The sequence below is a fragment of the Tachysurus fulvidraco genome, chromosome 7 (assembly GCF_022655615.1).
Source record: "Tachysurus fulvidraco isolate hzauxx_2018 chromosome 7, HZAU_PFXX_2.0, whole genome shotgun sequence".
In the NCBI taxonomy this organism is placed as follows: domain Eukaryota; kingdom Metazoa; phylum Chordata; class Actinopteri; order Siluriformes; family Bagridae; genus Tachysurus; species Tachysurus fulvidraco.
Window position 1 is genome coordinate 25,670,054 of NC_062524.1, and position 23,339 is coordinate 25,693,392.

At 36.6% G+C, this 23,339-nt stretch overlaps 2 protein-coding genes and 1 long non-coding RNA gene across 3 annotated transcripts; 2 read left to right on the top strand and 1 right to left on the bottom strand.

Annotated features, from left to right (window-relative positions):
• Positions 1-1,352: 1,352 nt before the first annotated feature.
• On the bottom strand, positions 1,353-2,434 carry LOC113650005 (putative nuclease HARBI1). Its single transcript, XM_027157989.2, has 2 exons — positions 2,055-2,434; positions 1,353-1,566 (listed from the first exon to the last, which is right to left on the bottom strand). Exons 1-2 carry the CDS (start codon positions 2,140-2,142, stop codon positions 1,373-1,375), a joined length of 282 nt encoding a protein of 93 aa, XP_027013790.2. The 5' UTR covers positions 2,143-2,434; the 3' UTR covers positions 1,353-1,372.
• Positions 2,435-6,832: 4,398 nt separating this feature from the next.
• Positions 6,833-21,545, top strand: LOC113649968. The gene is made up of 6 exons (XM_047815651.1): positions 6,833-6,864; positions 18,870-18,926; positions 19,610-19,987; positions 20,263-20,595; positions 20,669-20,760; positions 21,319-21,545. Exons 2-6 carry the CDS (start codon positions 18,893-18,895, stop codon positions 21,424-21,426), a joined length of 945 nt encoding a protein of 314 aa, XP_047671607.1. The 5' UTR covers positions 6,833-6,864; positions 18,870-18,892; the 3' UTR covers positions 21,427-21,545.
• Positions 11,135-13,161, top strand: LOC113649970. Its single transcript, XR_007143395.1, has 3 exons — positions 11,135-11,533; positions 11,607-11,698; positions 12,260-13,161. It is a non-coding gene; the product is annotated as an uncharacterized LOC113649970 (long non-coding RNA).
• Positions 21,546-23,339: the final 1,794 nt, after the last annotated feature.

The following is a 23,339-nucleotide window of genomic DNA, read 5'->3' on the forward strand; positions in this document are numbered from 1 at the left end:
TCATGTAGCTAATAGAAAGAAGACTGAAGCCCGTCTAACTGGCGGGGGCCCACCACCACCTCCCCTCACCCCATCTGAGGAGCTGGCTCTGTCTCTTAATAAAGGGTGACCAGGGGTTGCTGGCATTCCAGGGGGGCAGTTCCTCGCACACACCATGCACCACAAGTGATGGTGAAAAAATGGTGAAATGTAAGTTTACCTCTATGATTTGTTTTCATCTCTGTCACTTAAAGGCTTTTTGAACAAGATTAATTTTTATGTAGGCTTACTTTATTTAACTGCATATGATGTATGGGCTACTGTGATCTTAGTCTGACATGTTACTCTTTTCATGTATTATTTTCTTTGATAATATTGAATATTTAATGGATTGTGTTTTCTTATAGATACTGATGGACGGATTGTATTATTGGACCCTCCAGAAAGAACAGTCTGTCACAGTGATTTGTTGTCAGGTACCTTTAGATGCTTTTAGGTTTGTTTGTTTGTTTTTTTTGTTTTTTTTTTGCCAGATAATGTATACTTGAATATTTCTCCTGTAGGATGAAGATGATGAAGATGACGATGAAGAGACCACATCTGCTGTGACAGAAGTGGACAATGCTGGTAGATCCACTGAGGTATGATGCATACCATTATAATGTATCGCCCCTTTTTGCATTAGAGTAACAAACTGTCATTGTCCTTTCACAGTACATACCTAGGGATTTGCCCACACATGAGGGTCCTTCAACCTCAGCACACAATCTAAGCAGGGTAAGAATTTGTGTCCAAGTGTCCATATTTGAATTTTATTGTCTGACCAAACAATCTCATTCATTAAATTTTTTCCACCTTCCTAGTTGCCAGCAAAGGAGCTGTATAAGGTCCATCTTCAAAAACAAATAAGAAAAAGTGACATGGAGATGGACCTTATACAGCTTCAAATGGAAGAGAAAAGGCTCCTCATTAAAAAAGCAGCACTTGAAATTGAATTATGTATGTATGTATGTATGTATGTATGTATGTATGTATGTATGTATGTATGTATGTATGTATGTATGTATGTATATGTGTATGTATTTGTAAAGCAATATTTAAAAAAAAACATTTTATTGAATTTTACTTTTATTGTTTTTCAGGAAATAAAGAAATAACCTGCCTGGCAGACCAGTGCAAAAAAATTAATATAAGTAATTTTGACAGATCCTGTCTCTCAAAAGTCTTCTGTCTCTGTTGGCCTCTAAAATCTGTAGGTGTTCCTCTGGGCCATCTTCCTCAATACAAGGAGGGTGGCTCTTCTTGTATTGAGGAAGATGGCCCAGAGGAACACCTACAGGCAATATTGTGAAGCACAACACAAGCCACTAAAATGTTGCATGCCCTCTCTGGACTAACTAAGGAGCCCACGCAGACACTGAAACCGAGATTTGAGGATCCCTATAGTCATCTCCACCTTGGCCCGTGTTCGGTTGTGAGCCAGGTTAAACCGTGTCTGTGGTCCAGGCTCAGGTTCAGGGTAGGGTGTCATTAAATAGGGCAGACAAGGGTATCCTCTGTCCCCCAGCAAGTAACCATTGTACTGTCCTGTAATGATTGAAGTGTACAACACAAATGGAATGTAAAAAGAAAAAAAAACAATTGTATAAAGCAAAACATACCCTGCTGAAATGTCTGGCATAATGATGACTCGCAAAAAACCTAAGTGCTAAGCGCAGAACCGCAGTTTGTCATATTTGCGATATGCGGTTTTAAAAGACGTAAATAAACTAACGAATCTTTTGAAAAACTAAAACGCTCTTTCAAATATTCATTAGGGTATGCAAACACATCAATACGCGGTCTTATAACCCTCTCCCGGCGGAAAAAACTCGTATAATTTGTGCTTCTACGTCGACAGGATCCTCATCAAAAGGGCACACCATGCTCACCAACCTTCTGCAACGAAGTTACACTGAAACATAACCTGCTCCCGAGCATGTTATCTTCAGAGAGTCAGTTGCTATGGTTAAATACATACCCAGAAAGTTACCTCCGTTTTTGGAACCGAAAGTTGAGGTTATCCACGAACTTACCCTTAAACATACCCAGGTATGTCACATAACCTGCTTTCTGGAATACCCCCCAGGTATACACAAACATACCTTGGGCATACACAGCCATTTCCCTCCCCCACTTGTGTCCGTCTGATCACCTCTCTTTGTTCATGCTACCCAAATACACACCACTGATCAAACGGGTGAAACCAGAGGGGGCCATCTCTTCTCTATGGCAACAGTTTCAGGATACTGACTGGAACATGTTTGCCTCACAGGCCACACAGGACTCTCACACAGACATGGACATTTACACATCATCTGTTTTGGACCATATTAACACGTGCACTGACAATGTCACTAATGTCAAACACTTGAAATGCTTTCCTAATCAGAAGCTGTGGATGAACTCTGAAGTCCGTCTCCTGTTGAAAGCAAGAGATGCTGCCTTTAAATCCGGCAGTGCAGAGGACTACAACAGAGCCAGGTCCAACCTGAAAAGAGGCATCAAGAAAGCAAAACTCATATTCAACCTCCACATAGAAGCGCACTTCCACAACTTTGACCCTAGATGCATGTGGAAAGGCATCCAGACCATCACAAACTACAAACGCACAGCTCAGCAGTGCCTTCCAACCGGAGGAACTCAATCACTTTTTTGCTCGTTTTGACCAAAGCACAGGACATTTCACCTCAACCACAGACTCTTCTACAGCTTACAGCCCACTTTCACTCTCAACAATGGATGTCTATTCAGTGTTTAGCAGTGTGGATGCACGCAAGGCAGCTGGCCCGGATGGCATACCAGGACATGTTCTCAGAGCATGCGCTGGACAACTGGCACAGTTTTTTACTGAAATTTTCAACCTGTCACTGGCCCAAGCCCAGTTCCTACATGCCTGAAGACCACAACCATCATACCTGTGCCTAAGCACTCAGCTGCCGAATGCCTGAATGACTTTCGCCCAGTTGAACTAACTCCCATTGCTATGAAATGCTTTGAGAAACTGGTCCTGAATCACCTCACTGCTGGCCTACCGCCTACACTGGACCCACACCAGTTTGCCTATCACCCGAACAGGTCAACAGAGTATGCAGTTTCCACAGTTTCATTCAGCTCTCACCCACCTGGATAAAAGCAACACCTACATCAGGATGCTGTTCATTGACTTTAGCTCTGCGTTCAATACAGTCCTCCCCACTGTACTGATCACTAAGCTCAGTGACCTCGGTATCTGCACCTCCACTTGCAGATGAATTCTGGACTTTCTCACCAACAGACCTCAATCTGTTAGGTTGGGAAACCAGGTATCCTCAACCCTCATTCTGAACACTGGCATCCCGAAGGGCTGTGTCCTGAGCCCACTACTCTACTCCCTGTTCACCCACGATTGTGCTAATCTGTATAACTCCAACATCTTCATCAAGTATGCAGATGACACCACCGTAGTTGACCAGATCGACAACAACGACGAATCGGCCTACAGGGAAGAGATCCGAAATCTGTCAGCATGGTGTGCCAACAACAACCAGACCCTCAACACCACAAAGACCAATGAGCTCATTGTGGACTTTTGGAAATCCTGGCAGCAGTACACTTCAGCTCTGGTTAAAATAAGCACAACAATGCCTGTACTTCTTGAGAAGTCTCAAGAAATCTCATCTGTCCCCGGGGATTTTAATAAGTTTCTACCGCTGCACCAACGAAAACATCCTGACCAACTCCATCACCATAAGCCCTGCAAAGGGTGGTCAAAACCGCCCAACGCATCACTGGCATCCAACTACCTGACATTGAACACATTCACCACAGCAGATGTCTGCGCAGAGCTCACAACATTATCAAGGACTCTTCACATCCCAGTCATAAACTGTTTAACCTCCTTCCATCAAGAAGGAGATACAGGAACTTACGCACCAGAACCAGCTTTTTTCCATCTACTATCACACTACTGAAGTCTACACTACACCACTAGATCTCTACAAAACTAACAAAACAAAACACTGTATATAACCTCTGTACAATACATGTACATATTACATAGTTTATCTTTTTTACTCCTCATTACATCTGAATTTTTTTTATCTATATGTATCTTTTTATCATTACTGTACATTATGCCCAACATTTCACATTCATCTATGTGTGTATATATATATATATATATATATATATATATATATATATATATATATATATATATATATATATATATATATAATCTTGTTATCTTGTAACCTTTCACTCTGCACATTCCTCTTCGATGCCATAGCCTTAGAACCATTTCTGTAATTCTGTAATTTCTTCTGTAAATATGCTAGATATTTATCTGCACTTTTGCATGACTGCTACATTTTGCACTTCTGGTAGATACCAAACTGCATTTCATTGCTGCTTACCTGTACAATACAATGACAATAAAGTATCTATCTTGTATCTATCTATCTGATAGACTGGGGTCCAAGATCCAGTTGCAGACGGAGGGTGAAAAGGGGGCATTCAAAAACTCAGTGTTTCTGTCAGTTGCTGTGAGATGACTGTGTTGAGGTCTATAAACAGCATCCCCATGTAGTTGTCATTTTTGTCCTGATAGGTCAGAGACAGGTCTTATTTGAATACTATTAGTCACTGGTCAACATTGTCTGCAGGTTGCCAGTTGTGATAGGACTCCTGACTCAAGATTTGAGGTGAATTTTTCCAGGCTTTGATCAACCAGTTTGTGCTGTGATAATAATAAGGAGTAGATTTACTCCATCTCATTCTGCAGTCATGGAATTTATATGCAAATAAATAAGACAGAAGTGAAGGTATTCAATTTGAGTTGTCTTCAAATCCACCATATGAAGACAAAGTGACTCCATCCATACATCCATCCATCTATCTACCCAATTTTCTTGTGTAGCGCTTATCCTAAACAGAGTTGAATAGTTTCAAACACTGTTGTGTCTATGATCCAGAACCTTTTTCTTTCCTGTCCACTAGCTTGTTCATCTTTCCTTTAATGTTCCTGTACCTCAGGTTTTGTCAAACTATGCACTGGAGGCAATGATAGTTTTAGTGACAAGTCTCCTCAGTAGAGCTGCCTTCAAAGTAAGGACACCGATTTTACATTTCCATTTCTTTCCATGCTCTTTGGTTTTGTTCAAATTAGGAAATGCGTGAATGAAAATCAGTCTGTGTCATCTGTGCATTGGCCATACACTGCACGCGACTGGTTTAAATGATTTGCTATTATAATGACTCAGTGAGACGGACAGAGATGATCTCCATATTATGAGTATAGTTTAGTGCTTGTCTATATAGTTTAGTGCTTGTCTACTAACAACTGAAAAACATTTTTAGCAAATTTTATCAGATAGCAAGTTGATTAAAAATTTTATAGGAATTATACAATTAAAGCCTTGAATTGCATCAATTTTATTGTGTATTTCAACCCTCATTTTAAAAAATCAATTGACAAATAAATTTAATAATTTAGTAAATTAAAGAAATATTTCTACATGTTGATTTCCTTGTGGTGTTACATGACCTTAACTTGACCTTAACCTTGAACTTGACCTGTTTACCTATCGTTTTTTAATTTATTTGCCATGCAAAGTGTGTAAGCATTGTGTTGTTACCTGGGAAAGACTGATTCTTTCTCAACCTGTTGTTTTTACTGTTAAGAATTATTTCCTGAATTTGTTTAATTTTAGAGTACAACATGTTTACTGTTTGTTGCTTTTTTTAAGGCTTTACACATTTGCATTATTTAAACCAGCCATTTGGTCACGATTAGCAAAGGCCTGTTCAGGCATACAGGTCTGAATGTGACACGGAAAACTATGAACACAGAAAAAGAAATGTGTATTATTATTATTATTAGTAGTAGTAGTAGTAGTAGTAGTAGTAGTAGTAGTAGTAGTAGTAGTATTAGTAATATTATTATTAACATCTATAATGTAAAAGAATTTTAATTGAGATTTCAAACTAGTTAGAATTAGTAGTTTCGAGGTTGTATGCTAGTTTACCTCTGAAGTAATCATTAAATTACTGTTTTGAGATTTACATTTACAGCATTTGGCAGCTGTACAACAGTGCAGTGGGCACTTGGTAGATTTGGAATTAAAACTCACAACCTTCCAATCGGTGGTCCAAGCTACCACATCCCCAAAAAAAGAAAAGATGTTTATTCTCTTTTCATTTAATTTGGCACGTACCATTGCTATGGGTCTAAGAATGCTGGAACATCAAAAGGGGTTTTGACCTCGTAGATAGATTCTGGACTTCATATTAAAATTAAGATTTGTCTAGAAAATTAGACACATTATAAATGGCCTCTTCCTGTTCTTCTGGGCTGCCCTCTCAGTCACTGGAATCACAATAACTTTTAACATCAGTTTCATAACAGCACTTATCCACTCAACATTCCAAAATATACATCACAACATTTCCTTTAATAAAATTTCCAAATATGTTTCTAAAAAATTTGAATGATTAGGCTTTAAATTTAAAGCACCAATTAATGCAATTTTTTTAAATGACCAGATAACTGAAAGAGAAAAACCATACAATGATAGTTTTCATTTTCCTATTCAATGACAGACTTTGAAGGACCTGTGCATTTCCCTTCATTTCCATGGTTTTGGTTTGTTCAAATAAGGAGACTGATTCCAAACAATGTCTTGGAAAAGGAAATGAAATGAAAATCAGTTGGTCATCGTTGTCAAAAAATCTCACAATCCAAATGTCAACAAACTCTGCTTTGCATTTCTGTAAAGCCACAGTAGCCAGAAAAGCATTTTAAAAAGGTGAAGACTGAAGACAGTCAGGAGGAGATATACAAGCTTTTATATTATTACATTTCAGGTATGTTTTGATGTCACTTTTTTGCCTTTGCAGCTCACACTGTGTTAGAGATTTGATGGTATACCCTAGTTTTTAAACTAAAACAGGAACTTTTACAGTCTGGTGAGGATGTGAGGTTTGCTCTGGGAAGGCGAGGTGCTACTGAGCATTGTTGACTAGGCAGGAGATAAGAGATAGTTTGTTTTCTCTACGCCACTCTGTGACCATACTTTGAGTGTTTATGCATGCATGATGGGAAGACTGCATTTAACCTGTTTCATAACTAACCACTCAAAGCACATCATGAAAGGTGTTAGTGTAACTGGATGGTATTCTCTGAGGCAGGACATGGTCTACTGACATACCATGTCATTCCATTTAGTGGCAGCTTAAAGTAAAGTTTTTGAACTTTACAATGTTATATCTGTAACCCTATCCTTAACCCATAAGGTTATAAAATAAATTTCCTTATTCAAATTTATTTACCCTTAACTAAGAAACCTGGATTCCCGGCAGTTGAATGGTGAATTGGCCGGTAGTATTTTACTATTTATGTCAGTCTCTTATTACAATAAAGAAGTAACTCTAATATATTAGATATCCTAAAATCACAACATTTCTTAGTGTTATATTAACCATCCCAATAAATGAAACACAAGTATTAATTAATAGAGAAATGAATTATTCTCCTGCTTTTGCTATTCTTGTTACAACCCTGTATTTATACATTAAATTATGTTTATCACATCATATGAGATTGCATTTCACTAGTGGTTCTTGGGGGGGTGGGGGTGGATCAGTGCCCCTGTGACAACAAGCTTGGACCCCCTTGTCGCCCCCCTAAATGTGGAGTGTAAAATAATTTTCATAAAACTGTTTTGTTATGATCGTTGTTTTTTACATCCGTTATTAAACGGTGGCAACGCTGAACAGAAATGTAACCCACACATTTTTTAGACAGACTGCTTAAAGCGGAACACAACAGTATCGTAGAACATTCATCTGCAGGTTTTTTCTGCTCAGAAGTTGGTAAAAGTTTTGCACGAATATAATAGTTGAACACTTCAAGCAAAGAAGGAAATATAGAGGTGAGTAAAGTTGTTAATATGTTGTATTTGTAAATGCATAACGTTAGATCAGCTAATCTCACATAAGTAAAGTTGGCCGCATATTCACAGAATCTGTGACAAAGATTCGAGTTTCCCGAGACAATAACTCCTGAGCTAAACGCTCTTTTTACACAAATAACACATCTTTTTTTATAGTAGTAATGTAGAGAGGCAGCTATAACCCAATTTTTCTCAAAATCAGCGACGACTGAGAAACAGATTCCAAGGGACCGTCTGCAAAGTGCAAAACTCAAAAAGAGAATACTAAAAAACAGTCAATAACTTCACTGTAATCACACCAGGACATCAGTGGTGTGTGATCTGAAGTTGGTGACAGTACAGTGTATTACTGTGAAGTTATTGACTGTTTTTTGTATTCTCTTTTCGGGTTTTGCACTTTGCAGGCGGTCCCTTGGAATCTGTCTCTTGGGAGTTCGCACATAGAGACTTATGTATTTTGTCAAATGCGGAGGAAAGCTGATATTGAGGAAAATTACAAATGACAGAGTAAAAATGAGGGTGGTAAAATAAATATATAAATACATTCTCATCAGAAAATAATGGAAAACTGAAAAATACTAAGATAGACAGATGAAGTAATAAGTGCACTTAAAACTTAATTCTCAATATTTATGTAAATGAAAACTATTTGCTGGGTATACATACTTACTACACCTGTGCAGCCAATGATGTGTATATACCCAAGAACTCTGATGGTGGACTGGATGACAGATTGAGCAATTTAGGTGTTCTAAGTGTTGAGTCAAGGAGGGCAAAGGCCTTAAATCTACAGTAGATGAATTTGCTGATCTTTTTGCAAAAAAAAAACACAAAAATCGTAGAATACAGTTACTGTGACTGATACTGAATATGTAATGCAAATGTAAAAAAATAAAATTGAACTGCAAATACATTGTTGAATGATTATAAACATGGTATTTTGCCTGTTAATGCCTGCAGTGCAGTGCAGAAAGTCCATCCATCCATCTATCCAAGGAAAAACAAGAGGAAACGTGAACAGTGTTAACTCACGATTACCAGTGATCAATTCTTCCTTTGTGATGAGTCAGGCCGATCCAAGTGCAAACATGTGAACTTTACAGCAGCAGCAACACAACACATCCAGTCGCAAACGAGGAAGTCCTAGGTCCAACTCGATCCCGTCTACAGTCACTGTCCAAGCACACGCTGTTCCTTTGATAACCGCTAGGCCTTTGTTACACGTGATGGCAGAGATATCTTATAAACAGTCACAAAATGAAAATAACGTTGAACTTTGAGAAGAAGCAAATAAACTAAAAGGAATACAGTTTTGTTACACTTTGGGCCTTAATATTTCAACAAAAATACTCAGTCTCCAAAGATGCTAACCCTGCCGTTTTAGCAGACACAGCCTACACGTCTCTTCTTGACATGTGCGTTGCTCCTCCCCACTATTCCACCTGTAACTCTCGTCTTTACATGAACTTTTACCTTTCACTCAACAGTCATTGGACAACAATAATACTCTCACATTTAACCCATTAATTGACTGTATATAAAACAAACCCATATCTGAAAAAAAATAAAACAATGCTGCATGTAATATTACATTTTGAAATAGAAATAAAATAAAATAAATTGGCATTATACAACATTGCCTTTGTATGCCTTTGAACACAGTTCTGTGATGCTGCGAAGAAAAAATAACAGATAATTAACTTGTGATTACCTGAATATTGTTCAGTTCAATATGGAAATGTTAAAACAAGATCAGTTACATTTATTTAAATGGTATTGACTGTTACTTATTGATTGTGTTCATTGTTTTAGTACTTCCCATCTACTCATTCATCATGAAGCTGAATCTCCTGTGTCTCACTGGTAAGAGCATACTACGTTAATACATCATTTTTTTAACAATTAATTTTTTGAGTTTATACCGAACAGGCCAAGAAAAAAATTTGTTATTGTAATGTGAAATTCCAAAAATAATATCATGTATATTATAGAAATATTTGTAAGCAATTATTTTCCTCATGATGCAAGAAAACTGATTTGTTCTAAAGTATTTATGGACAATGGCATGCTGCTGTATCTAAGTTGATTAACTTCAAACGTTTACTTTTTTCTGTGAGAGTAAAATTTGTATAGCCCTATGTAGTATCACTAAATATCAGTTCTTAACATTAAACAGGAGCAAGTAAATAATTTATCATGGGCGATGGTGCTATGCAGTATAAGTAGGGATGGGACAGAAGGTAAGGGATGCATATTTGTAGCGGTACTTGAATGCAGAATTGTATCTTAACCTAATATGGCCATTTGTTTATGAAGCTTGCTTTGTCATATTGGAATAGGTTTGTGCTTTTTAGACTCAGTGAGAGGGAAATCTTAGTGTTACAGCATTATTTTAGTGTTAAGACAATTTTAAACAATTGTTGTGCTTCCAAATTGGTAGAGAAGACCTACATTTAGATGTGTTGGGCAGGTATCCATGGTACACTATATGGCCAAAAGTGCATAACCATGATATCAAGAAAATGTCAATTGTTTTGTTTTTACTGTTTTTGAATATTAAAATGACATTTTGCAACAGGTCTTATCTCAATCACTTTGCAATATGTCCGCCATGATTATTTTTTGATCAAAACACCAATGACATGGGAAAATGCAAAAAATTACTGCGAGACAAACTATCAAAGTTTAGCTGTGGTGAAGACAGCAGATGACTGGAACAGGTTGACTGCTGAGGCAGAGAGGCATGGTCTGGGAGTAACTGGCTGGATCGGACTGTACAACGATGTAGATGGCTGGTTCTGGACTGTTTATTCGCCAGTAACGTATATAGAAAATATAAACAACTGGGCCCCTGGACAGCCTGATAATTTTGGAGGGGATCAAACATGTATTGCAATGGAGTCAGATGGAACCTGGTCAGATTATTGCTGCTCAGACCTGAAACCGTTCATATGTGGTAAGCCATAATCTGCGTTTTGATTTACTTTGTTAGTATCATTGACTAAATGAACTCTGGCTGTAACCCAACTGTCCAGAAATCAAGTATAGATGATGACTGGATTATCACTGCATCATGTCACATTCCCAATCACTATTTGCTTATAAGATTTCTAACTTCTGCATTAAAGTCTTGCTGACTACTGAACGAGGGCATGAGTATAACTAATGTCATGAAATTGGAAAGTTCTTTTCTATACTCATGTTGTCTTTCACTTTAATCAACTTTTAGTAACTTTATTATTTTACAGCTACCTCTGGAGGGCTTATTACTATCACTTCTCCGGCATTGGACTGGTCGGAGAGTCAAAGTTACTGCCTGAGCCATTACTTAGATTTGGCAAGCCCAAAAAATGTAACAGAGAACAATGAGATTCAACCATTCGTGTCACCCCTGGGCACTTCTTGGATTGGCATATATAGGCCTAATTGGACTTGGGTAAATGGGGATTTAGGGACTGGGCTTCCGTGGCATCCTGGCAATCCAAATAATGTTGATGGAGATGACAACTGTGGTTTTCTAGATAACAGCTTGGTAGAGGATAAACCATGCAGCAACCAATTCTACTTCTTCTGTCACATCCGTGAGTATTTTGGTTTTTGGTTCATATAAATCATAAAGCATCCACCTTTAATAAACCATTGTGTCTTCTACAGCATATACAGTGAGACAGCAAGTATTAAAACTGAAGATTCAAGGAGACAATAGTGTGTTTGGTCCTGCTTCTCAGGCAGCCATTTTACAACAGGTAAAGTCATGCAAAGTTAACATTAACTGAATGATAGAAGTATTACAAATGTACTGTATTCATGAACACACTCTACATTTATTTATACCATTTATAGCAATAACAATTCATAGTTACGTTATAATCTTGGAACTTCTAAAAGCTACTTGTTTCCTCACCAGCATCATTTTTCTCTACTATAAAAAAAGAGAAACTTGAGAAACTATAAATTTCGCTGTTCTGAAGGCTTTTTCATAGCAGAAAACACTGACAATAGAGACTATTATCCTAGATGTGAAATAAACAATTAACTTTCAGGAGATGTTTTCATGTCCTTGTGTTGTTTAATCTGTATTTCTAGGCTTACATGAAATATCTGTCATCAAATCCCTGTGAATTAGCTGTTACAGTACCATAGAAATGCTAACGCCTAACAAGAAGTGCATTAATATAAACATGCAAACTAAACCTTCTGTGTGAGAAAATTAATCTCCACCTTCTGACTGATTCAGCAGTGCTGTGTTATAAATGTAAATAAGACATTGTATTATTCAGCAGTAAAATCATGACAATTTTCTTCAGGTCAAGCAGAAACTGAAGGACCACGGCATAGAGAAAGAGACAAATGTGACCTGGAGGGTGTGGCCAGATGGAACAGTCATTCACAAGAAAAGCAAGAATGAACTCTGAACAATCTCCTTACATACTTCTCAAAATATAACTTTTAAATTCTATATCAGGTTCTGTTGTGGTGAAATGTAATGTCATAGAAAAAAACAGATTAAATTCAATTTGAATTCAAATTTATTAATTGATACTTAGACATTCAAATCAAAAGGACACAGTACAAAATATAGTTTTACTAGAAGAGTCTCTTGATTGTTATGGACATTCTGTATAATTATTTTATCATAAAGGCACAACCAGGGTCTGTGAACATGATTTGGAAAAAAGCTTTTTGCAAACATTCAATCTGTGATGATCTTGGTCTTCAGATGTGGTTTATAATCCCTAATAATTATGCTTTATTACTGTTAGCTGTAGCGTCTACTTAGAATTTAATTTCTACTATCTTTCTAATGTCTGTCAACAACCTGGATGTTATGACTGGACTAATGGAGAGATTTGGGGCCACATTAGGAGTATCTTCTTGGTACAGTATCTTAGTCTCGTACATGTCTGGCTAGATTTAAGTCAGACATATTTTATTTATATATTCATATCATTTACATATTGATGTACTTAAAACTTTGTAAGGTGTCTCAAATATAGAATTTTATTTTATATTTTATATTTACAAGACATCCTCTTGATACTATCCTTGTGTTATATTGAATGAGTCAGATGTTATATAAAAAATATCTTTTATTACATTTGATTGAATTTGTATTGTAACTGGCTTAAGTAATTGTCATGTCTCAGGTTGTCTTCATTTACTATGACGAACAAATAATACAAGTAAATAAAATTGTTCAGGAATGTGATTTTCAGACTTTATGATCATTAATCTGTTGTGGTAACGACAACCTGTTATTACATTAGTTTATATAGAGAGACTTTTTGTTTTTGTTTTATTTAGAAAATTAAAGAGACACCAGACCAATACGTCCCAGATCAAAGAATTTAGAGTATAATCTAAAATGTTTAATGAGCAATAAATATCTATGTTTTAATGTTTCTCCTGGCCAGGAGGCATGAACTCATTTATTATGAAGTGTAAAATTAATAAGGTGGCTTGCAGACTTAGCTGTATTTCTCTACACATCCACACGGTGTCACAAATTCCTGCTGTTTCAAAAATGGTGACTCAATTTCTGCCAAGAATTTCCTTTTAAATCCCCCAGTTTCTGCATGGCAGGTTAAATACAAATGAAAAGCTGCTCATACATCCAACAGAATATAAATAAAATTAGTTACCACACCTTCTCCCAACAGATAAACACAAACAAAACAGTACAATATCTTGAGAAAAGAAAGAAAAGGATAACATTTTTGTTAAAATGATAGAAAATATATTTTATTAAGGTAAAACAAAATAAATAAACTCCTACTGTCAATTATCGCAGGAGCAGGAGATCATACGTGGAACCAATAACAATCAATAACAAGCACAATGTTACTTCTACATGAAGGTGACGTGACATATGGAAAAGTACGGTGACCCATACTCAGAATTCGTTCTCTGCATTTGACCCATCCAAAGTGCACACACACACAGCAGTGAACACACACACACCGTGAACACACACCCGGAGCAGTGGGCAGCCATTTATGCTGCGGCACCCGAGGAGCAGTTGGGGGGTCCAGTGCCTTGCTCAAGGGCACCTCAGTCATGGCCGGCCCGAGACTCGAAGCCACAACCTTAGGGTTAGGAGTCGGACTCTCTAACCATTAGGCCAACCAACTCAGTGAGATGGAACTCTCAGTCGCTCTCAACAATGCAAATCAATCATCTGCGTGGTAAATTCTTACCATTCCATTGCCCATACGTGACTGATTTAAATAAGTGATTTGGTATTATAATGGCTCAGTGAGACACACAGATGAGCTTCACATTAGAAGTATACTTCAGTGTTTGTGTTTTTACTACTTACATTGAAAAGCTGTTTTTCAGCATACAAGTAAATTCTAATATCTTGCAATTTGGATGAAATAATTGAAGCCTTATTGATGCTACACAAACCTCATTTAAGAAAAAAAGATAAAAAAATAAAATAAATTGTATACATAAAAAAATTCTGTTTTACCTTGTGATGTGACTTGACCTTGTTTGCCAGTGTTGTTGACAACCTGAACTGCATTACTTTACCTATTGTTGTTGTTGTTGTTGTTGTTTTCATCCAAACTTTGTTGTAGCTTCGGAAAGATGGCTACTTCACCCATCTGATTATACTGTTTCCACCCACATCAAGCTCCTCAGAGCCCGACAGAATGCTCTATTCCAGATCGGGAGAAAACACAGCGCGAGATCCTGAAATTGAAACCGAGTCAGGAGAGAGGGCAAGAGAAAGGGAAATATCAGTCTCTTGCTCTGCTTCTACAAAATCAACCTGTGAACCCCATGATTGAAGCCACCGTGCCGCCTCGGCAGACGTGGGAGACAAACCACAAGGCGCAGCCAAAGCTGAAAATGCAGCCAAGTGGGGTCGGAGAGTTAGCAGGATCGAGAGTTGTCTGGGCATGCTCCTCCCCCAAACAAACAATGCAAAGAGAGTGCATGTCATCCCCTGTGATATAGCATATAGCAGGGGCATGGACCCATGCATCTCTTAAAATGCTTGGATTGCAATATACTTCCATGAGCCTAGCTTTTGAAATATATATATATATATATATATATATATATATATATATATATATATATATATATATATATATATATATATATATATAATCTTTTTTTTTTCTGCATTAAACAGACAGGACATAATCGACTCAAACATACACAGAGTGCTTCCTGAAGACAAAGAAGCTGGAGAAATGTGACATAGACTTATATGGACTTACTGGTGCATAATTAATTCTTCATGTGTCCTTCCTGAGCCATTGAATTGGCCTGTGTGCACACAGAGCTTCAGACACAACTTCCTCACAGAAGCGTTCCCATAGTGTCAGCTCTGATGCAGTGTAGAGTTCCCTCAAAAAGGGAACTTATTGTGGAGTGTCCACTGTCCGAGTCCCTGAATCCCTGAATGGACTGTTAATATAGAAACAAGAAAAATGTATTATGGTCAAGAACTAGACAGTGCTGGATGAGACAGTACACAGTGTAGTGTAACAAACACTACATAATAAATGTAGTGAATGCAATAAATTTAGCCACATTATTCAGTTATCAGCAAAAAAGACTCTGACAAGAAGGTCATACTGGGATACAGTTGAGTATTGGGACTGCTTCAGGGAAGATAATTTTGCTGTTGGTGGTGAGATGGAAGCTCTGGTACCTTCTGCCTGATGACAGTAGGGTTTTTAGTTGGTGAGAGAGTTGAGATTGTCCACATGACTGTGTTGAAGTCTATAAACAGCATCCTCACATAGTTGTCCTTTTTGTCCTGATAGGTCAGATACAGGTCTTATTTGAATACTATTAGTCACTGGTCAACATTGTCTGCAGGTTGCAGGTTGTGATAGACTCCTGACTCAAGATTTAGAGGTGAATTTTTCCAGGCTTTGGTCAACCAGTTTGTGCTGTGATAATAATAAGGACTAGATTTACTCCATCTCATTCTGCAGTCATGAATTTGTATGCAAATAAATAAGACAAAAGTGAAGGTGTTCAATTTGAGTTATCTTCAAATCCACCATTTGAAGACAAAGTGACTCCATCCATCCATCCATCCATCCACCCAATTGTCTTGTGTAGCGCTTATCCTAAACAGAGTTGAATAGTTTCAAACACTGTTGTGTCTATGATCCAGGACCTTTTTCTTTACTGTCCACTAGCTTGTTCATCTTTCCTTTAATGTTCCCGTACCTCAGGTTTTGTCAAACTATGCACTGGAAGCAATGATCGTTTTAGTGACAAGTCTCCTCAGTAGAGCTGCCTTCAAAGTAAGGACACCGATTTTACATTTCCATTTCTTTCCATGCTCTTTGGTTTTGTTCAAATTAGGAAATGCGTGAAAATCAGTCTGTGTCATCAGTGTGGTGAAGTCTGACCATTCCATTGGCCATACACTACATTGCACGCGACTGGTTTAAATAAGTGATTTGGTATTATAATGACTCAGTGAGACGGACAGAGATGATCTCCACATTATGAGTATAGTTTAGTGCTTTTCTATTTTTACTAGCACACTGAAAAACCTTTTTAGTAAATTTTATCAGATGGCAATTAAACAATTAATGCCTTGAATCGCATCAATTTTATTGTGTATTTCAACCCTCATTTAAAAAAATCAATTGAAAAATAAGTAAAAAAAAAAAAAGTTAATAAAAGAATATTTTTACATGTTGATTTCCTTGTGGTGTTACTTGACCTTTGTTTGCCAGTGATGTTGACATCCTGAACCGCATAGATTACTTATCGTTTTTTAATTTATTTGCCATGCAAAGTGTGTATGCATTGTGTTGTTACCTGGGAAAGACTGATTCTTTCTCAACCTGTTGTTTTTACTGTTAAGAATTATTTCCTGAATTTGTTTAATTTTAGAGTACAACTTGTTTACTGTTTGTTGCTTTTTTAAGGCTTTACACATTTGCATTATTTAAACCAGCCATTTGATCACGATTAGCAAAGGCCTGTTCAGGCATACAGGTCTGTATGTTACACGGAAAACTATGAACACAGAGAGAGAAATGTGTATTATTATTATTAGTAGTAGTAGTAGTAGTAGTAGTAGTAGTAGTAGTAGTAGTAACAGTAGTATTAGTATTAGTATTAGTATTAACATCTACAGTAATCCCTCGCCACTTCGCGGTTCAAGTTTCGTGGCCTCGGTGCATCGCTGATTTTTCAAAAATATTCATCGAAAAATAAAAATAAAAACGGTTTCCCAGGATGCCAGACAAAGAGAGAAACTCTCTCAGAGGCTTTGTACATACCCAGGGGCACTCAGACAAGACACATGATTGGTTCCAGGCGTGAGATCTGAGCTGAGCATCATTGCATCCTCTCCCAGCTTCTTCCCTTGTTGTATCTCGCCACTCTCGTTCACGCTGTCAACTGTGTCTCATGTATTGTGTTCGAAATTAACTTTTCATTAAGCCCTTACAATGCCTCCTAAGTGCCGTGCCTCTGCGAAAGATTCCTCTAGTGAGCCCAAGAGGAAGAGGAAGATGATGACCATCAGTGAAAAGGTCAAACTTAGGGCCAATCCTACTTGGCAGATTTTCACCTATCGCGAGGGGTTCCGGTTCCCATTAACCGCGATAAACGAGGGATCACTGTATAATGTTATCCTGTACTAGAAAAAATTCCTCGTATGTGAAAACATACTTGGTAATAAAGACCTTTTTGATTCTGATTATAATGTAAAAAAAAAATTTTATTTCAAACTAGTTAGAATGAGTAGTTTCGAGGTTGTATGCTAGTTTACCTCTGAAGTAATCATTAAATGACTGTTTTGAGATTTACATTTGCAGCATTTTGCAGACATTCTTTTACTGAGCAACTTTTTTTCATACAACTGATCAACTGAGGGTAAAGGGACTTGTTCAAGGGCCCTGTAGTGGGCACTTAATAGATCTGGAATTAAAACTCACAACCTTCCAATCGGTGGTCCAAGCTACCACATCCTCAAAAAACTGAAAAGATGTTTATTCTCTTTTTATTTTATTTGGCATGTACCATGGGTCTAAGTATGCTGGAACATCAAAAGGGGTTTTGACCTCGTAGATATATCATATTAAAATTAAGATTTGTCTAGAAAATTAGACACATTATAAATGGCCTCTTCCTGTTCTTCTAGGCTGCCCTCTCAGTCACAGGAATCACAATAACTTTTAACATCAGTTTCATAACAGCACTTAGCCACTCAACATTCCAAAATATACATAACATTTCCTTTAATAAAATTTCCAAATATGTTTCTAAAAAAATGAATGATTAGGCTTATTTTAAGACACGAATTTCATGCTAAATTTAAATTTAAAGCACCATTTAATGCATTTTTTTTAAATGACCAGGTAACTGAAAGAAATTACATAAAAAGAAAAAACATACAATGATGGTTTCCATTTTCCTATTCAAGGAAGGACTTTGAAGGACCTGTACATTTCCCTTCATTTCCATGGTTTTGGTTTGTTCAAATAAGGAGACTGATTCCAAACAATGTCTTGGAAAAGGAAATGAAATGAAAATCAGTTGGTCATCAATGTCAAAAAATCTCACCCTCCCAATGTCAACAAACTCAATAAAAACTGGTTTGCATTTCTGTAAAGCCACAGTAGCCAGAAAAGCGTTTTAAAAAGGTGAAGACTGAAGACAGTCAGGAGGAGATATACAAGCTTTTATATTACTACATTTCAGGTATGTTTTGATGTAACTTTTTTGCCTTTGCAGCTCACACTGTGTTAGAGATTTGATGGTATACCTAACCACAGTTCTGTGATGCTGCAAAGAAAATCTAACAGATAATTAACTTATGATTACCTGAAATTTGTTGAGTTCTTATGGAAATGTTAAAACAAGATCAGTTACATCATAAAAATCTTATTGAATTTTACTTATTGATTGTGTTTGTTGTTTTAGTACTTCCCTTCTACTCATTCATCATGAAGCTGAATCTTTTTCTCCTGCGTCTCACTGGTAAGAGCATACTATGTTAATACACCATTTTTTTTCAAGAATTAATTTTTGAGCTCATACTGAAGAATTTTAAAACAGTTTTGGCTAAGTAAAAAATATGCAAATGTAATGTATATTATATAATTTTTTGTAAGCAACTATTCTCATCATGATGTAAGAAAACTGATGTATTCATGGACAATGGCATGCTATCTAAGTTGATTCATTTCAAACGCTTACTTTTTTCTGTTAGAGTAAAATTTGTATAGCCCCAAAGTCCTTTAGTATCACTATCAGTTCTTAAGATTAAACAGGAGCAATTAAATAATTTATCAATGGCGATGGTGCTATATAAGTAGGGATGGGACAGAAGGTAAAAGATGCATGTTTGTAGCAGTACTTAAATGCAGAATTGAATCTTAACCTAATATGGCCATTTGTTTATGAAGCTTGCTTTGTCATATTGGAATAGTTTTGTGCTTCTTAGTCTCAGTGAGAGGGAAATCTTAATGTTACAGCATATAAGACATTTTTAAACAATTGCTGTGCTTCCAAACTTGTAGTGAAGACCTACATTTAGATGAGTTGGTCAGGTATCCATGGTACACTATATGGCCAAAAGTGCATAACCATGATGTCAAGAAAATGTCAATTGTTGTTTTGTTTTTACTGTTTTTCGATATTAAAATGACATTTTGCAACAGGTCTTATCTCAATCACCCTGCAATATGTCCGCCATGATTATTTATTGATCAAAACACCTATGACATGGGCAAATGCAAAAACTTACTGCGAGAAAAAAAATCAAAGTTTAGCTGTGGTGAAGACAGCAGATGACTGGAACAGGTTGACTGCTGAGGCAGAGAGGCATGGTCTGGGAGTAACTGGCTGGATCGGACTGTGCATCGAGGTAGGCCGCTGGTTCTTCACGGTTTATTCGCCAGTAACGCCTTTACAAAATATAAATAACTGGGCCCCTGGACAGCCTGATAATTTTGGAGGGAATCAGTCATGTATTGCAATGGAGTCAAATGGAACCTGGTCAGATTATTGCTGCTCAGACCTGAAACCGTTCATATGTGGTAAGCCATAATCTGCATTTTACTTTGTCAGTATCATTGATTAAGTGAACTCTGGCTGTAACCCAACTGTCTAGCCATCAAGTATATATGATGACTGGATTATCTCTGCATTAGTTATCACTCTGACTTCTGCATTAAAGTCTTGCTGACTACTGAACAAGTGCATAAGTATAACTAATGTCATGAAAATGGAAATGTGGCATGCTGCAATTTCTTTTCTATATTCATGTTGTCCTTCACTTTAATCATTTTTTTGTAACTTTATTATTTCACAGCTACCTCTGAAGGGTTTATTAATATCACTTCTCCCGCATTGGACTGGTCTGGGAGTCGGAAATACTGCGCGAGCCATTACTTAGATTTGGCAAGCCCAAAAAATGTAACACAGAACAATTTGATTCAATCATTCGTGTCACCCGAGGGCGCTTCTTGGATAGGCATATTTAGGCCTAATTGGACTTGGGTAAATAAGGATGTTGGGTCTGGGCTTCCTTGGCGTTATGGCTATCCAAATAATGTAGATGGAAATAACAACTGCGGTTGTCTAAATAACAGCTTGTTAGAGGATAAACCATGCAGCAGACAATTGTACTTCTTCTGTCACATCCGTGAGTATTTTGGTTTTTGGTTCATGTTATAAGTCATAAAGCATCCACTAATAAACCATTGTGTCTTCTACAGCATATACAGTGAGACAGCAAGTATTAAAACTGAAGATTCAAGGAGACAATAGTGTGTTTGGTCCTGCTTCTCAGGCAGCCATTTTACAACAGGTAAAGTCATGCAAAGTTGCTATATTTAACTGAATGATAGAAGTATTACAGATGTACTGTATTTATGAACACACTATACATTTATTTATTCCATTTATAGCAATAACAATTCATAGTTACATTATAATCTTGGAACTTCTACAAGCTAATTGTTTCCAGCATCATTTTTCTCTACTATAGAAAAAGAGAAACTAGAGAAACTATAAATTTTGCTGTTCTGAAGGCTTTTTCATAGCAGAAAACCCTAACAATAGAGACTCTTTACCTAGATGTGAAATAAACATCTCCTTTCAGGAGATGTTTTCATGTCCTTGTGTTGTTTAATCTGTATTTCTAGGCTTACATGAAATATCTGTCATCAAATCCCTGTGAATTAGCTGTTACAGTACCATAGAAATGCTAACGCCTAACAAGGAGTGCATTAATATAAACATGCAAACTAAACCTTCTGTGTGAGAAAATTAATCTCCACCTTCTGACTCTTTCAGCAGTGCTGTGTTATAAATGTAAATAAGACATTGTATTATTCAGCAGTAAAATCATGACAATTTTCTTCAGGTCAAGCAGAAACTGAAGGACCACGGCGTAGAGAGAGAGACAAATGTGACCTGGAGGGTATGGCCAGATGGAACAGTCATTCACAAGAAGAGCAAGAATGAACTCTAAACTATCTGCTTACATACCTCTCACCATATAACTTTTAAATTTTCTATCAGGTTCTGTTGTGGTGAAATTTAATGTCATAGAAAAAAACCCAGATTAAATTCAATTTGAATTCAAATTTATTAATTGATACTTAACTAGAATGTGTATAATGAAGGACATTCAAATCAAAAGGACACATAGTACAAAATATAGTTTTGCTAGAAGAGTCTCTTGATTGTTATGGACATTCTGTATAATTATTTTTTCAGAAAGGCACAACCAGGGTCTGTGAACATGATTTGGAAAAAAGCTTTTTGCAAACATTCAATCTGGGATGATCTTGGTCTTCAGATGTGGTTTATAATCCCTAATAATATTCTTAATTACTGTTAGCTGTAGTTAATGTGCTTGCAAAGCACATTCTTATTCTCTTGCATACTTATTATTATTATTATTATAATTATTATTATTATTATTATTAATGTGCTTGCTAAAGCACATTCTTATTCTCTTGCATACTTATTATTATTATTATTATTATTATTATTATTATTATTATTATTATTCCGGACACTTTTTCGGCGCGTAACTTGACCCGCAGCTTTTGTCCTAGACCAGGGGTCGGCAACCTTAAACACTCAAAGAGCCATTTGGACCCGTTTCCCACAGAAAAAAATACCACAGGGAGCCACAAAACCCTTTTGACATCTAAAATGAAGATAACACTGCATATATCGTTTTTCACCTTTATGGAAAGTATAGAAAAAACTGTAGTGTGGTAATTTATGAAATCAATTAACTGCTACCGATTAAAGGCAATTTTATTTCTGCAGGCAAACAAAAATATTTTGAACAGTTTGAACTAACCTTAAGAAAAAAGACGCTGGGTTGAAGGTTACTTTCAAATAAAAATGTTTAATATATAATTGAGTCATTCGTATTCATGACCAGGGCTCTCAAGTTTTGAAGACAGGCAAGCATGACATCTCCAACCCCTCGCTTTTTTTCATTGGATGTTGCGTTAAATCTTTCCCAGATAGTGCTATTTTCTGATTGGCTATTGTGTAGTCTCTTTAACTGAGACGCGCTTGATTCCTGCCCGTTCCACAGTGCGGACTGATACATTTTTGGCGCTGCGGCTTATTAAATATATGATAGTCAAAAAGTTTTTCTGCGTTAGAATATGATGTGCGGCGGGAGAGCGTGAGAAAAGACCCAAATGCGTGACTGTCACTCTCAATGCGTGACACTTGAACGCCCTGCATGACATAAAAAAAATTTAACGTGCCGGCTGCAGCACACCAAAACTGCGCCTGCTTCTGTGTGTCGGATTTCGCAAGTCGGCAGTTATGACGCATATTTTGAGCGACCAAAAAAAATAAATTCTAATAATAATAATAAATTAAACACGGTTTATTTTAATGTTACAAGAGCATCATGATCTTAGAATTCAGAATTAATTTTTTTTAACTAACAAAAATAAAAAATTGAAATTAAATATTTATTTTCCAAATCTACAGGGAGCCGCAGCAGAGGGGTCAAAGAGCCACCCCTGAGCTAAACCAAGTACAGAGACCCTAGCATTTAATGATATCTGTAATAGCTCTTAAATAAGCAGCAGGATTACATATGTTTAAAGTGTACATAAAAGTGAAATGTATATTTTTGTATATTGTTGTATATATGTTCATAATGCAAACAATAAAAATAATCAAAAAGCAAGGTTTCTCAAAATATTTACAGTAAAGTTATTGAGTATAATTTCCATAACAGTCAATTTATTGATTTTTGTATTATGAAAAATCATAAAAAATCAAGAAAAAGACATTTCCCCCAAATAAATGTTTTAGTACATGTATTATGATATCAGTGATGTGTGTTCTGAGTTTGGTGACAGTACAGTGTATTACAGTAAAGTTATTGATTTTTAAATT